At 34.3% G+C, this 16,526-nt stretch overlaps 3 protein-coding genes and 1 long non-coding RNA gene across 4 annotated transcripts in view; 3 read left to right on the top strand and 1 right to left on the bottom strand.

Annotated features, from left to right (window-relative positions):
• Positions 1–3,441, top strand: part of tufm (Tu translation elongation factor, mitochondrial) — a 7,742-nt gene extending 4,301 nt beyond the window's left edge. Inside the window, exons 6-10 of the mRNA XM_016248050.1 lie at positions 452–584; positions 718–822; positions 2,176–2,327; positions 2,409–2,528; positions 2,615–3,441. Coding sequence (XP_016103536.1) covers positions 452–584; positions 718–822; positions 2,176–2,327; positions 2,409–2,528; positions 2,615–2,785 — 681 coding nt within the window. The 3' untranslated portion in view covers positions 2,786–3,441. The remainder of the gene's footprint in view (positions 1–451; positions 585–717; positions 823–2,175; positions 2,328–2,408; positions 2,529–2,614) is intronic.
• A 575-nt stretch (positions 3,442–4,016) lies between these two features.
• LOC107563251 (uncharacterized) lies at positions 4,017–9,207 on the top strand. Its single transcript, XR_001606083.1, has 3 exons — positions 4,017–4,372; positions 7,528–7,594; positions 9,132–9,207. It is a non-coding gene; the product is annotated as an uncharacterized lncRNA (long non-coding RNA).
• LOC107563250 (uncharacterized) lies at positions 4,699–9,171 on the bottom strand. The gene is made up of 11 exons (XM_016248070.1): positions 9,085–9,171; positions 7,682–7,762; positions 7,502–7,603; positions 7,301–7,358; positions 6,410–6,465; positions 6,154–6,237; positions 5,988–6,086; positions 5,295–5,384; positions 5,117–5,176; positions 4,953–5,021; positions 4,699–4,868 (listed from the first exon to the last, which is right to left on the bottom strand). The coding sequence occupies exons 1-11, from the start codon at positions 9,122–9,124 to the stop codon at positions 4,828–4,830; spliced, it is 780 nt and encodes a 259-aa protein (XP_016103556.1). The 5' UTR covers positions 9,125–9,171; the 3' UTR covers positions 4,699–4,827.
• A 5,964-nt stretch (positions 9,208–15,171) lies between the features above and the next one.
• The window catches only part of LOC107563223 (N-acetylglucosamine-6-phosphate deacetylase), an 8,730-nt gene continuing 7,375 nt past the window's right edge, over positions 15,172–16,526 (top strand). Inside the window, exon 1 of the mRNA XM_016248035.1 lies at positions 15,172–15,180. Within this exon, the coding sequence (XP_016103521.1) occupies positions 15,172–15,180 (9 nt within the window). The remainder of the gene's footprint in view (positions 15,181–16,526) is intronic.

The following is a 16,526-nucleotide window of genomic DNA, read 5'->3' as shown; positions in this document are numbered from 1 at the left end:
TTTTCAGACCGATGAGCTTTGTAAAAATCGACGCGTTTCAGAAAGGCGGGGCATAGAGGAGAAACAATAATGTACAGTATGTGGAAAATAATGTGTTTTTTTAACCTTAAACCGCATAAACACATTTCATTACACCAAATACCCAAAATACTGTTCTTTTTAGCAACATCATATGACCCCTTTAAGTATGTATCCTAGAAAAAACGATAAATACAGTAATATTTTGAAAGCACCAATAATAATTACTAATAACTGAGCAGCAAATCAGCATATTATCATGATTTCTGAAGGATCATGTGACACTGAAGACTGGAGTAATGATGCTGAAAATTCAGTTTTGCATAAATAACATTTTAAAATATATTCAAACTGAAGACTGTTTGTCTTGGAATGATGTGTTTTGAACTGTTGAATCACAAATTTCAATACTGTTATGATCGTGTGTGTTCAGAACAGACAGCCGGAGCTGGGTGTTAAATCCATTATGAAGCTTTTGGATGTGGCGGATAATTATATTCCTTTGCCAAAGAGAGATCTAGATAAACCATTCCTGCTGCCCATAGAGGGAGTCTATTCTATTCCAGGTCTGTGTTTTCTTCTTGTGCTTCTGCTGATATAGTATCTGTGATATAATGTTCTGCTTTGGGTAAAAGCATCTCTAAAATGAATAAATATGTTTTATGTTTGTGTGTTTAACTGTATGAATCTTGTGTGCAGGTCGTGGTACTGTGGTCACTGGCACACTAGAGCGAGGAATGATCAAGAAAGGAGATGAATGTGAATTTCTCGGACACAATCGCTGCTTTAAGTCCATCATCACTGGTGAGAACTATATTTTCTGCTCATGTTGTCTTAATAGGGAGTACTTCATTGTGCAAAATATGTTTAATATATTTGTTATAGATCTTACATTGAACACAATTGATGTCTTTCTGTGTCGTGATGCAAAAAATAACACCCTTTGGTATTTGAATATGGTTATTGAAGATAATATTTTATACATATTTTATATTTAAAACTGAAAGCATGACATTGCATGTATTAACCTCTATTATGGCAAGCTAACTGGAAGCACAAAGAAAGTGTTTTTTTCCCCCTGTATTAATCTGAACATGTTCTTGAGCTGAACTAAAACTGTTAAAACTGTTTTTGTTAATTGAAATAAAATACCAATATTAGATTTAAAGCTTGAAATTGTTGCTTTGGCAACTAACTGAAATAAAATAAGTTGAAGTACTAAAATTGTTACAATAAAAGCTAATTTAAAATATTGCTAAATGCTTTAATAGTGTACAAATAATACTAAAACAACAAATATAATTATTATTATTACGTGTTTAATTAGTAACTTCGGTTGCTGTGAGATACTGTATGTTTAAACTATAATGATAAAATAAAAATATTGGTGAAAAGTTTAGAAATGTTTCCTTGCCAACTAACTGAAATAAAATAAGATTAAGTTGATGTTCTAAGACTGAAAAAAAAAAAAATTTAAAGCTGAATAGAAATATTTAACAAAAAACTAATAATAATGACAAGCACATAATAAAATTACTAAAACTTAAACTAAAATTAAAATGAAAACTGAAAAGATAAAAATAAAAGCTCTTAAAATATTACTTAATATTATAATAGTATATAAATAATACTAAAACAATAAATTGTATTATTATTATTTTTAATAAGTTGCTTTAGTTCTATGATGTGTGTTTTAAAATATAATAATAAAATAATAATATGCCTTGCCTTGGCAACTAACTGAAATAAAATAAGTGTAAGTACTAAAATTGCTCAAACTAAAACTGTAATACAAATGATTTAAAGCTAAATGGAAATAAAAAAAATGTAATAAATGACAAAAGCACAACAAAATTACTAAAATGAAAACTGAAAATATGAACGTAAAAGCTCATTCAAAACAGTAATAAATACTATAATAGTATATAATTAATATTAAAACAACAAAAAAAATTCATTTCAAATGTATTTTGTTGCTGTGCCATATGTGTTTTAAAACACACTGACATTTTCACTATAACAAGAAATGATGTGGATTTCTGATTGGGCACCAAACATAATGGCTAAAATCAAATTTTTTAAGCGATGAATCACTTTTTGGGCAGAAATTCAACTCCGATTGCTCTGATTTTCTCTGATTCTTGCTCGTTCTCTCAGGTATCGAGATGTTCCACCAGTCTCTAGAACGGGCGGAGGCGGGCGATAATATGGGCGCTCTGGTGCGTGGTCTGAAGAGGGAGGATGTCAGGAGAGGCATGGTGATGTGCAAACCTGGATCCATCCAGCCACACCAGAAGATCAAAGCTCAGGTGTGTGAATTTAGAAACGTCAATTCAGCTCCTCTGTCCTACTTCACAAACCAATCAATCATTTCAACTCTTTGTGTTCAGGTCTACATCCTGAGCAAAGAGGAGGGCGGCAGGCACAAACCATTCTGCACAAACTTCATGCCGATCATGTTCTCTCACACCTGGGACATGGTTTGTATAGTAGAGCTGCTCCCTGGGAAGGTACGTTTTAGCTGAGCAAATATTGAATATCAGCACTAGAAGGGTTTGCTCTAAATCGGTCTTTTTCGCCATCTCTCTTTTCATAGGAGATGGTGATGCCGGGAGAGGACGTGTCTCTGATCCTGGCCCTCAGGCAGCCCATGGCTCTTGACAGAGGCCAAAGGTTCACTCTCAGAGACGGCAACCAAACCATCGGCACGGGCCTGGTCACAGAAATCTTCCCCATGACCGAGGACGACAAATACAACTGGGGCTGAGAGAGACGATGGGAAAAGAGGAAACTCTTTGAGACTCTGGCATCTGAAGCCTTTTGGACTTAAGTTCTAGAAATGTTACTCTAGAATTGAATTGCGGCCCTGTTTATATTGCAAAATTAAATCTGTTTGCTAAGGAGGATGTCTTTGTCCTGATTGCTAATGTCTTCACGAACCCTTAAAAAAATCTGCCCACCGGTTTTCTACATGAAGAAGCAAGTAAAGTATAACTCGAATTGGAAATTTGGAATCCTTTTTGTCTATTTCAGCACATCAAAATTTTTGAAACAGGCTTTCATTTTCCTCTGAGATGTCAATTATTCACAAGGAGAAAAACAGTACATTTGGGAAAGTTTCCAAATTTAAACTGTACTTGGCTTGTCATTCCTTGCCGTTCATCTGCAGACACACACTGGGTTCTTTTGCTGTCTGTTTTCCGGTCATCTGTATAAAAAAATGTGGCTAATGTAATAAAATGAATTCAATAGATGTGTAGACTCAGCTTTGTGTCTGTTTTGCGTTTAACCACTTTTCAACAACATAAAAAAACGTAATAAGCAGAAAAGTGTACAGTGATTATTTAAGTTGCAATAGACTACTATATACATATTTTTAAACTGGTGTCAAACATATGTCGTGACATTGAGAAGGCAATTTTTGAAAGTCCCAGTTATTGTGTGATGTTTAAATCAACACATTTGAGTGCGATGGTGTGAAAGATCTTAAATCTGTGCTTGAATGTTGCTTTTTGACAGTAAACTCATTCATTAGGTCTTTATTGTGACAGTTATTTGAATATTAATACAGCAATAAAACAAACAGTGTTTGGGAAGCTCTTTACAATTGCAACCCAGTTGGTGACTTTCACAAAGAAAGGTCTTGGTGATATCTTAAAATCAAGACTTCAAACAAACAAAACTGCATAATAAAATGACTACTGTGATGTAATTTCATATTTTACTATTCAAATAATTGTATTCATTATTTAGAAATGTATTTAAATTATGAATTTACATTAAGTAAGATATGACCAGGATATTTCTTGACATTTTTGTGATATTTATCAGTTTATCTCTAAATACAATATACATTTTTTTCTCCAACCAGATCTGACTTTTGAGCCCCCTGTAGTTAATTAAAGGTGGGGTAAGCGATTTTTCAAAAACGCTTTAGAAAACGGATTCGGGCCAAATAGCAAAACAAACTTGTAGCCAATCAGCAGTAAGGGGTGTGTCTACTCATGATGATGTGGAGGAGAGTTCAGTGCACACTACAGAACGGACGTTAGCCGAGCCGAGCGACAGAAAGATAGAGATGGCGGATAAAAAACAAAAGAGGAAACCTTGATTTCTAATGTCAACATTGGCTACCAGAAATCACTTACCCCACCATTAAGTGGAATTCGCTGTTGCTATCGTAATTACAGACCATCCCTGGCTGTGCATCATGTGCATGTGTTGCTGCCGTAAAGCAGGCCGCACTTTTTGCGGAAATCCGTACCCGCTCACCAAACTTACAGTGTTTGACGTAATAAAGGGGTGCAAGAGAAAGAAACGGAAGCCGGAAGGATTTTGAAACTGATATTTCAAGGTAAAAAAATGTACAAACTTGTTTTTAGGTCTACAAACGACGTGAAATGTCATTCGCAAGCTTTTAAAATTCTGTCATGTGACATTTCTAGTGAAATATTCATTGGGAGACTGAATACAGGATTTGTTTTGATTTGATTGGATAATGAAATGCGAGTTATTATGTTTTTGGTCTGTGTGTCTTTGGTTATGTGTGAGAGAGAAATAAACAATGCCCAATAACACAGAAATTAAATTTTTTTTTTTAAATTAAACAGTCCATTTTGATTTCAATACTTACATAGGCTACTTGTAAAAATAACAATTAACTATTACGCATCCTGTAGCTGCTAGGTTTTAGTCTTAAAAAGAAACTCAGTGTTTCTCGTTTGTCTCTCTTTTAATTGCAATTTCACTGCAGTTGTCCATTTCTCTGCATCTCTTTCATTCACCCGCTCTTCTTCCATCCATTTCTTTCTAGATCAGGACTGGGATTCCATTCATCTGCTCATATGAATCTGAAACAAGCGTTTACACACAAACTTAATCACATGTAAAGAGACACTCATGTCTTTAACACATACATGCATACACTCACTCACCATCCTCCATGGTGTCATGGGTTGTGTAGTTGTACGGACAGTCTGATCCAACCATAATTTCATATGACTCTAAAAGGAAAGAAATTATATATATATATACCTAATTTTTTGTTTGTTTATTCCAAACTGTACATGTGCATACAAACACATAATTAAACACTTGCCGGTGTCTGTTTGGTCCAGAGCGAGATCTTGTTTTCTATCTTCATCAGGATTTATATAGTCTATGGCATTTTTAAGAGAGATTATCGCACATTATCACATTAATTTGACTACTATGTATTAAAGTGAATAGAATATCAGATCCCTGCCACCCATCTGGGTGTGTGTTTGATCCCTCACCCTCATCTTCAGCTGCGTGCTGGAGTTGCTGTGTCCGTTTGCGAGGCTGAGCATATAAACACCCCTCCATGTTCTCATACGACTCTCCATCTGAAGAGAAAAAGAGACCAAAATCAGATCCGACCCCGAATACAACTTGTGCCAACTCCTTCCCTACAGGACTCCAGTATAAACGACATTAGGAACTTAATCTATAGAGGAGCTTTAATAAGCAGACAAAGCTTTGGAATGTATAGTGATTATATTTAGTAGTATTAATTAGGAAAAAAATATTTCGGCTAAATCAATAAATATGCCATGAACAATTTCAGACCGTTGTCTGCCAATGTCCTCTTTAGAGCTGTATAATACAGGGTTATTATTGTTAACAAAAACTAAAATGATTAAAACATGTTTGCAATTGAAATGAATCCAATAAATAAAAATAAAAATATTAGATGGAAAAACCTCAACTAAATGAAAATTAGAAATGTCAGTTGAAGCACTAAAATAAAAAAGTTAAGTAAAAATAAATGTCACCTAAATAGAAATATTTAAAAATAATGATAATAGAAATGAATAAAAACTTTAACTAAAATTCAACTAAGCTTCACAGTGTGCTGTTTGTAATATTATATACATATATATATATATATATATATATACACACAGGTATGTATATGTATGTATGAAGTATTGTATATCCTCCCTCACCTGTATCAGTCAAATTGCTAGGCAGTTGTAGGGTGTTGTTGTGATGTTCCTCTGGCCCGGCCACTTCCTCTTCCTCGATTGCATCGGGGTTAAGATAATCTAAAACCAACAAGCATTTAATTGCACAGTAAAACCACTCACATATTTACTGTTGGTCAGGAAATACCTTCATCTGCAGAAACATAATATGTGACTTTGTCTTGATTGCTGTAGATAGCTGCTTCTACATTCTCATAGGACTGTGTGTCATCTGTTGAAAAAACAAATAATTAATGACTGCTTTTTGAAGGTTTTGTGGTAATGTCATTTACCTTTTTTAAATTTTTTATAAAGAAATACTATGTTGAAAACTATGATTTGAGATTTGAACATGGTCTGACTAAGCACTATAATGCATATAAAAATTATTAGTAGTATTTTACCCTTCTTGTTGTTTTCATTGGTCTCCATATGTCTCTGAGTACCGCTCTCAGTGTACCTGTGACAGCACACATTCAAAAACATGAAATAACCATCTTCTTTAGTTGACAAAAAGGAAAGGCTAGGCTTGAATTTATTAAGTAATAGTTCACCCAGATATGAAAATTTGCTGAAAATTTTTGTTTCTTCATCAGAACAGATTTGGAGAAATTTAGCATTTCATCAAATGCACAGTGAATGGGTGCCGTCAGAATGAGAGTTCAGACAGCTGATAAAAACATTTAAAAAGTCATCCTGTCTGAATCAGGAGCGAAATATTCACAGATCAAGCAGTGTTTATAAGTGAAAACAGTTCAAAACAGCTCTAAAGTAATATATCAGTGGATTCTGATGTGAGAGAACAACAAGAAATTGACTTTTTCACTGGAGGAAATTATGGATTATGGACTGGTATTTTGGCCAGCGATGGTTTAAGGTTATAAAGCATGTTAATGACGGATTAGTTTATTACAAACATGCAAGTTTTCTCTTCACAAGACGTTAATTGATGGACTGGAGTGGTGTGAATTACTTGTGGATTACTGTGATGTTTTTATCAGCTGTTTGGACTCTCATTCTGACGGCACCCATTCACTGCAGAGCATCCGTTGGTGAGTAAGTAATGTAAGTATAATGATAAACTTCTCTAAATCTGTTCCAATGAAGAAACAAACTCATCTACATCTTGAATGGCCTGAGGGCGAGTACATTTTCAGCCAATTTGATTAAAATCTCTTTGGTTATTTTTGATAGTAATGTACATTTTGGCAACATTTACCCATCATTTGACAAAGAAAGAGACAGAGAGTAAAAAGAAAAGAGAAGAAGTGTTGAATCAGAAGGAAATGCATCACCCAAAGTCGGAGTAAGTGGCAAAGTGTCCGTTTGTGTTTGTCCTCTGCTTTGCAGGTGCTGCAAGAAACATTTTTTTTTAGATCAACTCTCATCATTTGACCATCATAAGTCTTTATACTATAATATATATATTTAGTCAGCATGAAGTTGGAGAATTGATTAGTGTCAGTGTGTGTATGTTTGGGTGTGTTCACACTTACCATTTCTGCGTTGTTGTGTTTTGCAGACATATGTGAACAGAACAATCCCAATCAGAAAGGCTGATGCAGGAACTGTGTAGAGTATCCAATCAGGTCGAGATGCTAAATGCAACACACAAATAAATGAATAAGTGAATCAGCAACTGATTTATAATGACGTAAAGCTACACAAAAACATACCTGTGTTATGTGAGGGGTTTTTCACTGGTCTGAGATCAGGCTTACTGTGGGACACGTTGTCAAACTTAGTTGTGTTAAAGCCTGTGGACATGTTTTAATAGTTTTTCTTTAGAGCTGAAAGTTCACTTCATCATGCTGGTTTATAAAAAACAATGAACACATTTAATATAAGACACCATATACACATTACAGGGATTTTTTTTTTCTTTAAATACTGTAAGAAAATACAAAAAGTACATTTTACCAGAAAATATTATTTCAATCATTCTGCTTCAAAATTGCAGATTTAAATAACATACTTATTTTGTAATTATGAAATTGACTAGTAATTTCTGAGTGAAAATAGTCAATCTTACACTCATTTTTTTCAGTGTACTATCTGAATTTGTATTGAAGTGTTCAAGATAAAATTCTCTTAAAATACATGAAAATATTATTTAAATAATATTAGAAACAATTCTTAAAAACAGCAGGCCACTGTCGCTATTAGGCCAAAAATAAATAAATAAAAATCAGTTGCTGCCTTAAATTTTGAAGTTCAGTCAAATTGGTTGTTTTCAAGTCATTTCAACTTAAATTATATTAAATTGGCTTTAAATCAATTGAGTTGGATCTTGTTTAACTTCAGTGAAGTTAAAGTTGATTAAATTATTTTGATGAACTTTTGAAAAATTAGAAATGTTGCCATAACTCATTTCTGTTAATTCTGTGATTTAAAAATTCGAATCAAAATAGAAAAAAAACTTTCTTTTTTTTTTTTGTTCTGTATTATTAGTGCAATTATAAGGAAGAAATTCTAATGTATGACGTTTGTGCAGTTGGGGATTTGTCACTTGGTTTGACAAATTTCTTTTGAAAAACAGCATCATCTTCTAGATTTGCGTCATGTGACAGCCTCACACTTTCAGTCTTACTGTTTCTTTTCATACACACTCACAGACAGATCCCAAGGGAGGGACTGCATGTAGTTTTCTCAGCAGCTGCCACACATTTCCTTTCTTTAACACACTACCCAGAAACAAATATTTGCAACTGTATTTTCTCTGAAGTGATGTTTTCACTGCTAAGGCCTTAACCAGCAAACATGCACTCAAGCACCAAAAATTATACTCCTTAATTTGAAGTGCAGTGTGTGGAAAAACTGCATGGCAATTAATAGAAACCAAAAACAACAATGTATCCAATTCAATGTATTCCATGTCTAAATAAGTGGTAGTTTAATGTTTAAAAATTTGCTCCCACAATTACAAGAAACTCTTTCTTCAATACACACAATCTGTATATTATATACATGATTCTAGGTCTGTATTAACTACTGTGAAAGATACCCCTTTTTTCTTTTCAAACATTATATTAACTGTTTTCCAGATAAATATCAGCACTTTACTAACTCCTGTCTTTACCTTTAGTAATGGTAAATGGTATCTCACTTGTTTTGTTCATCTTGAAGCATCAGAAAGAAGACCTTGATGTACACGCAAAGATGGGCAAACCAGAACTGACAGTGAAAGAGAGGAGGAGAAAGACAGATGCGGCGGAAGAGACGGAAACAGAGAAAAACATCAAATGTAAAAAAGGAGAAGTGAGAAAGTAAACATGTCGTAAACACAATCCTCACCCGCATGCATATAACTGTTTTCACAAATAAACTTTCACTTGTCTTATATGCTTGGCATTTAAATGGAAATATAATAATAAGTAAATTACTTAAACGATGTACTGAAATACGAAAAATGCTGCTGCGATTAGTTAACAACTTAACATTTGTTGAGATATAACTTAAACATCTAAACTAAATTCAACATAAGGTCAAGCACAAACACTTACTTTCTTAAGCTGAAACTTAAGTTGACTTTTAAGTTGTGATCGCTTATGTATAACATATAAAACAACACAAATGCACAACTTAGTGAAGTCATCTGCACTTTTATTATCTTTTTCTTTCTTCATCACACAATCAAATATTTTCTTCACGTATAAATATAATTCAAAACATCATATATAGCCAAAGAATGCACAATCACAAATGTGTCTAAAAAAAAAAAAAGCTTGTGAGGAATAAATCATCCAGAACAGTAGGTTCAGCGCTCAGGTACAACACCGACAGGTAATTCACTTATTAACAGGCTAGAGGCTTTTTAATGGCAGCCTGTGTCGTCTCGTCTGTGGGAACTGAAGCCGGTCTCCTGCTGAATGGAGCTTTTTCTTTGGAGGCGCCATACGCGTCATGAGTGGCGCCCCGCGGGGTTCAGCTCGATGTGTCACCCGTTCCAACCACAGCACCCTCCCACAGCTGAGCGGCACCCATGCACGCCAGGATTAACTCAACGTAAAGTGCATAACATCGTATTTTTGGTATTATTTATATAGTCTACTACTACTACTCTCTCTCTCTCTCCCTCACTCATTAAAATGTTTTATTATAATATTAATATGCGTATTATATATTATTTTCTAAATTGCTTTTATTTATTAAGATACAGTAATGGGCAGGTTTAGCTCTTAACTGTTTAATAAATGAAAGATTTTATAAATTTAATAATTAATCAATAATAATGCTTAATATAATAGTAATAATATTTAGTAATTGAATAGATATATTAATACATTTGTTGTGTTTAATTCATTGATAGTATTGTTTAATGCATTTGAATGTTTTCAAATAAATTTTTCTATTATTCCCTATTATATATTACAGTATTTTATAAATTTTTGGTTTTTATTTTAATTTTTGTTTCATTTATATAGTCATTTTGTTACAGTATGTGCATTAGTCATTTTTTATATTTTTCTATATTACTATTCAGGTTTAATGTTTTATTTCAATTTTGGTTTTAATAAAATTTTAGTTTTTATTTATTTATTTCAGTTATTTCATTGCTTCCACTTAAAGGAAGAGTTCACCCAAAAATAAAAATTACCCCATGATTTACTCACCCTCAAGCAGAGTATGGGAGCGGCGTGATTTTGCCTGGAGCTAGGAGCGGATTTTTTTGAAAGTCGGAGCGTTGAGGTTTTCACTCGTTCCGCGCCGCTCCGGCACGAGCACAAATTATGCCAACTCACAGATTAAACATAATTAGTTAGCTTGACAGATATGTGGATCACATATGAAGGTTAAAAATGGCGAAACATGGCTATATGAAATGGTTCAAATTTGGTCAACGCTGTCCTGTGATTTATCATCTTAAAAACGGAAAAGTTGCCGCATATTTTTTCTGTTTCTGAAGTAACTACCCTCAGCTTCGCCATAGTAGAGACGTTGCACAGACAAGTAAGCTAAGCGAGGTAAAGGGGTCATGATATGATGCGATTTCAATTTGTCCTTTCTCTTTGGAGTGTTACAAGCTCTTGGTGCATAAAGAAGATCTGTAAAGTGGCAAAGACTAAAGTCTCAAATCCAAAGAGATATTCTTTATAAAAGTTAAGAGTCAGCCACGCCTACCTAAAACGGCTCGTTCTAACACACCCCCACATATCTACCTCACTATGTGGGAAGATTTGCATAACGCCGCCCAAATGTTCACGCAAAGAAAGAAGGCGTAACTTTTATTCTCGCTGTAGTATTGTTGTTGCTGCCATGTCGTGAAGGCGCTGTGTGTTTCGTTGTGAAAGTGAAACTACTTTGTTTGGTCTTCCAAAAGAGGACGATATCTGCTTCGTCATGCCTAGAGCTGATCCGTGCTGGTTGCTGAGGAAATACATCAACTTCCCGCTGTCCAGCCCGGGGTCGTCACATGTGATTGCCACAAGCCTCCTTCGTTGAATCCGCCGGCCGCACTTTTCTCAAGCCCGCCACCTCTGCTCACTCTAGCCCGCCGTGTGTGATGCTGTGTTTCGTTGTGAAAGCGAAACTACTTTGTTTGGTCTTCCAAAAATGGACACAACTAGAAATCAGTGGTTAAGTTGTATTTACAACACTGTTCCAGAACACTTCAACCCAAATATTCAGATGTGTGCAGCACATTTTATGGAGGACTGTTTCCTGATCCTGGGAGAGTAGACTACAATGCCGGCTGTTCTGACTCACAGCCTGTAAGTACGTTTTTTATATTTAAAGAGTTTTTATATTTGATATTTTTTATATTTAAAGCGAGTTTTGAGCAGTGTAGAGTAGGGCTTGTTGTTTGTCATTTCTCCAATCACAAATGTTGGCATGGTTTTATGTTTACGTAAAAAGACAGTATAAGTCATTATAATCCATAATTATGTCCCCACTGGATGCAACAAATGCCTCGTTTATAATGGGTTATCATGTTTTTGTCTCGTCGCTCCGGCCGGACAATATGGTGAGGGGCGTAACATTTCCGTCACACTCTTGAGGTATTCAGCCAATCACAACGCACTGGATAGCTGGCCAATCACAGCACACCTCGCTTTTCAGACCGATGAGCTTTGTAAAAATCTACGCGTTTCAGAAAGGCGGGGCATAGAGGAGAAACAATAATGTACAGTATGTGGAAAATAATGTGTTTTTTGAACCTTAAACCGCATAATCACAGTTCATTACACCAAATACACTAAATAATGTTCTTTTTAGCAGCATCATATGACCCCTTTAAAGCAGTCCTTTAATATGGACTTGGGCTAATTGTAGTGTTCCAATAAACCATGTTAAAACTATTCTTCTAGTATTATGCATTTATTTTTCGTTTAATATAATTTCTGAACAGAACTTTGATTTTTCAAGTATAGTAAAATAATTTAGCCGTGGAGTGGTGTTTCTGATCAGTGAAGCGAGGAGGGGAGCTGGAGCGGAGTGATTATTGAATGCTTGGAGCGCGAAGGGGAAATTGTTGCCGCTCCACTCCGCTCACATACTCTGCCCTCAAGCCATCCTAGGTGTATATGACTTTCTTCTTTCAGACGAATAAAAGTTGGAGTTATATTAAAAAACGTCCTCCTCATTCAAGTTTTATAATGGCAGTGAATGGGTGTTGAGATTTTGAAGTTCAATAAAGTGCATCCATCCATCATAAAAAGTACTCCACATGCATCCGGGGGGTTGGTTAATAAGTGAAGCGATGCATTTGTGTAAGACAAATATCCATATTTACAGCTTTATAAACCGTAATCTCTAGCTTCCATTAACTGTTGTACTCGCGTTCATGAGAAAGGGGTGTTCCAGTGGATGACGTAGGCGTAGGCCAGGGGTCTGCAGAGTTTAGCTCCTACACTAATCAAACACACCTGAACCAGCTAATCAAGGTCTTACTTTATTAATCCCCCGGAGCCTTGTGGGACACTTTTTATGATGGATGGACGCACTTTATTTTGCTTTAAAATCTCAACCATCATTCACTGCCATTATAAAGCTTGTAAGAGCCAGGGCATTTTTTAATATAACTGATTACAGTTGGAGTTCACTTACAGTGGAAAAGTAATAGATCTAATGGGACGTTCTATGTAATTTGACAGTAACATACTATTAAATGTACAGTTTTGGGGAGTCTAAAAGAAAAAAAAAATCATTTTATAATTTACAGTGAAAAACCATAAATTGACATTTCCAGAATTTTTTTTTTCATTGAAATAAATTAAAGTTATGTACATTATTAGTTTATCTTACATCTTATGTTGTTAAATTATTATTTCATTATTTTAGTGTCATGTGTATAATGAAACTCAGCTGTATGTGGGATTCTCGGCCAACTATATTCACACAGAATGTAAATTCTTGTAATAAAGAATAAATTACACCGATTTCCAGTCTCAATGAATCACATTTATAGTTTGCTGTTGATGTTAAACAGGCCTGGCCTACAAATACCCTAGATTCCCTACAGAATCTGGACCATGAGACACTATAAAAGGTTTTACGGATACATGGCCTTCAAGTTGACACTTCGTCACACATTGAATGAATGACGCATTTTATCACTTTAAATTAATCAATTAGCTCACTTCTCAACCTCTGGTCTATAACGAGCACTGAGTTTATGCCTTAAGGATTTACGTCAGTGACACCCCCTTAAAACATCCGCTCACACACACACACAATAAACACATGCACAAACACACACACACCTCACCCACGCGCTTTAATAAATCTAATCATCAGGTCAAGCATGCCGGGGCAGCCTTCAGTGAGGTGATGCTTGAGCTCCTAGACCGACCAAAACAACACTCCCATGCAGAAACATATACACATATACATGCAAAAGCCCATAAACAATAGAGAGGCCATATTAGCATTTTAAGGATATTAACATATCATGATCATTCATTTACTCTCAAAATATATTTGGTCTTAGAGGTAATATTGATTTGGGATATTATTTGAAATGGTTTACACTCTTTAAAAATATGTATATATATATTTGTTTGTTTTTATTATTATGATTACAATTTTTGTAATTATTTTTTGCAGTGATGTCATAGAAAAAAAAAATGTTGGGTTCCCCAAAGAACTGTTCAGTGAACTGTTCTTAAAAGAACCATTTTTTAGTGTGACGAATATTTAAAAAATCTAAAGAACATGTTTCCACTATTAAGAACATTTTCTGCAATTAAGAGACTTTATGGATGTTAAAGGTTCTTCATGGAACCATCAATGCAAATAAAGAGAAATTTATGAATAAAAAATTCCTAAACCGATGGTTGCTCATGACATTACATAATTAAATATGTTTATGTTGTTTTTAATATGTTCTATAAACAATTGTCTTATAATTGTATATCTTCTAAAAGTACAGCAGTTATCATTAATATCTCGGTATTTTCCTGTTTATTTATTTGTTTTATTAAAATATGGACAGGTTTAGCTCTGAAAGGTTTAGTTTTAACCGAACTGTTTAATAAATTAATTGAAAATTTTAAATTAATGTAATTATTAATCAATAATTTATTAATTAATCAATATTTATTAATTAAAATAATAGCTAATAACATATTTATTGTAATAGTAATAATATAAGTTAATTGTTAACACGTTTGCAGTACATTTCATTAATTAAGTGACAGTATTGTTTATAATATTTTTATACTGTTTTATGTTTTTATTATTCGTTTTTACATTATTATATTTTTGTTCTCTGTTTTTCCTTTTAATTTAACCCTTGGTTAATTGTTTCCCTCTTTTTTTCTTTTTTTTCCTTTTAATTTTAACCCTTGGTTCATTTCAACCCTTTGGTTATAAATAATATTCACAAATAATGCTTAAAAATGTCGCGTTCATCAATAATGCTCATTAATGTGCTTGTGTCCGTTTTTCAAGCATCTGTTTAGGACTCATTAACTATATCAAATGGAAAATGGATTTCATCTAATCTAACTGCCTACTTAACAAACAAACTTCCACAACATAACAACAGCAGCAGCATAACCTCAAATACTCTGATGTGGTGTTTCAGTAATGAAGAGAGTTTGTTTGCTCCATTTTTCTTAATGTGTGATGTTGTGAATGTGAGAGGCCAGCTGTCTGACACAGGTTAGAGGTTGGCGGGAAATGAAGGCGCGTGTTTGGCCCTGCAGGGCTGTTCCCAACAGTAATGACGCAGGTGTGAGCGGTTCGTGTCCGACGGTAAAGCCGGCAGCTCACATCTGTCCTTCGATATTAACTTTCAAAACAATGTGTAGCCTCACTACACACAGAGCGGCTGAAATAAAGTAACCTGTGCTTGACATTATTGCTGTCAGTGGCTTACAAGTACACACAAGTGAATGGAAGGCACTCTGTTATCAAGTTTTCATACTACATTTGCCTTTTATTTGACTGGCTTTGATTTTGTGTGTTTTCTTAAGCATGGATTTCAGTACAGTAATCCGAGAGGTCAAGGTCACAATGACACAATGTTGCTTTTTCTGATGGGTTTGTTAAAATTTGTGTATAGACAAATCCTATACAGAAAAGTTGCTAAATCTTTGTTGCGTACAAAATCTATTAAATCCATAAAATACAGTTCTGTAAACTGAAACACACATATGGGGTAAGTTGTCACAAAGAGAACCTGCTTTTACCTGAGTAAACATGGCACTTTATGCAACGTATTTGTCTGTTTATTGAATTTTTTGCTCAATTTAAACAGTAAAACAATTATGAAACAAATATGTGACAACTTCATATCCTCCTGGGACCCAGGCATAGACTTTTGTCCTCTGTAGAGGACATTATATTTTGGTGAATTTCTCTGAGACCATACACGCCACAGTTTTATTATACAGTCTGGATGTCCTGTACGGAGCACATTCAGGGCTTTTTAGAGATATCAAATGTTTGGAGGTTTGATCATAAACACACCTTCTCCTTGGTCTTTAAATATGACTAATATTGACAGAATGATCAAGTTTAGCACTCTCAGGGAAATATGATAATATTTTGTAATTATGTAAATCTGGATAATTTTCAAATTGTTTGTCGTAAATAAACATCTCAGAAAAATGTTATGGGATTTCAAATCGGAATATCACTTTTTGTTGCCAAGTTATTACTCCCGTCCCATTATTACACTTCTTTTTCATAATGGTTTGCCCCAAAAACACATTAACATGCAAATGAGATGCAATGCATAGATAGGCAAAGCAAGTTTATTTATATAGCACATTTCATACACAATGGTAATTCAAAGTGCTTTACATAAAAGGAAGTAAAATAATCATTTTTTAAAAATCACAACAATAAAACAGGGAACTTAAAAACTTTTAAAAGGATTTAGAAATTGATTTAAAATGAATTTAAAAATAGAAAATGATACATAAAATACAGTGCAATCAGTTCGGACATCGCACAGTGCTCATTCAATAAATGCACAGCTAAACCGATGAGTTTTGAGTCTGCATTTAAATGTGACTAATGTTTTAGCACATCTGATCTCTTCTGGAAGCTGATTCCAACTGCGGGTGGCAT

Source organism: Sinocyclocheilus grahami, unplaced genomic scaffold (genome assembly GCF_001515645.1).
Source record: "Sinocyclocheilus grahami isolate Dianchi unplaced genomic scaffold, SAMN03320097.WGS_v1.1 scaffold863.1, whole genome shotgun sequence".
NCBI classification, from domain to species: domain Eukaryota; kingdom Metazoa; phylum Chordata; class Actinopteri; order Cypriniformes; family Cyprinidae; genus Sinocyclocheilus; species Sinocyclocheilus grahami.
Note: the sequence above shows the minus strand (reverse complement) of the source record. Positions and strands in the feature narration are given on the sequence as shown.

Coding starts and splice junctions, on each gene's coding strand:
- LOC107563250 (XM_016248070.1), bottom strand. CDS start 9,124: ATGAACAAAACAAGTGAGATACCATTTACCATTACTAAAG. Junction 7,604..7,681: donor AAACCCCTCACATAACACAG/GTATGTTTTTGT, acceptor TGTTGCATTTAG/CATCTCGACCTGATTGGATA. Junction 5,177..5,294: donor GCACGCAGCTGAAGATGAGG/GTGAGGGATCAA, acceptor AAAATGCCATAG/ACTATATAAATCCTGATGAA.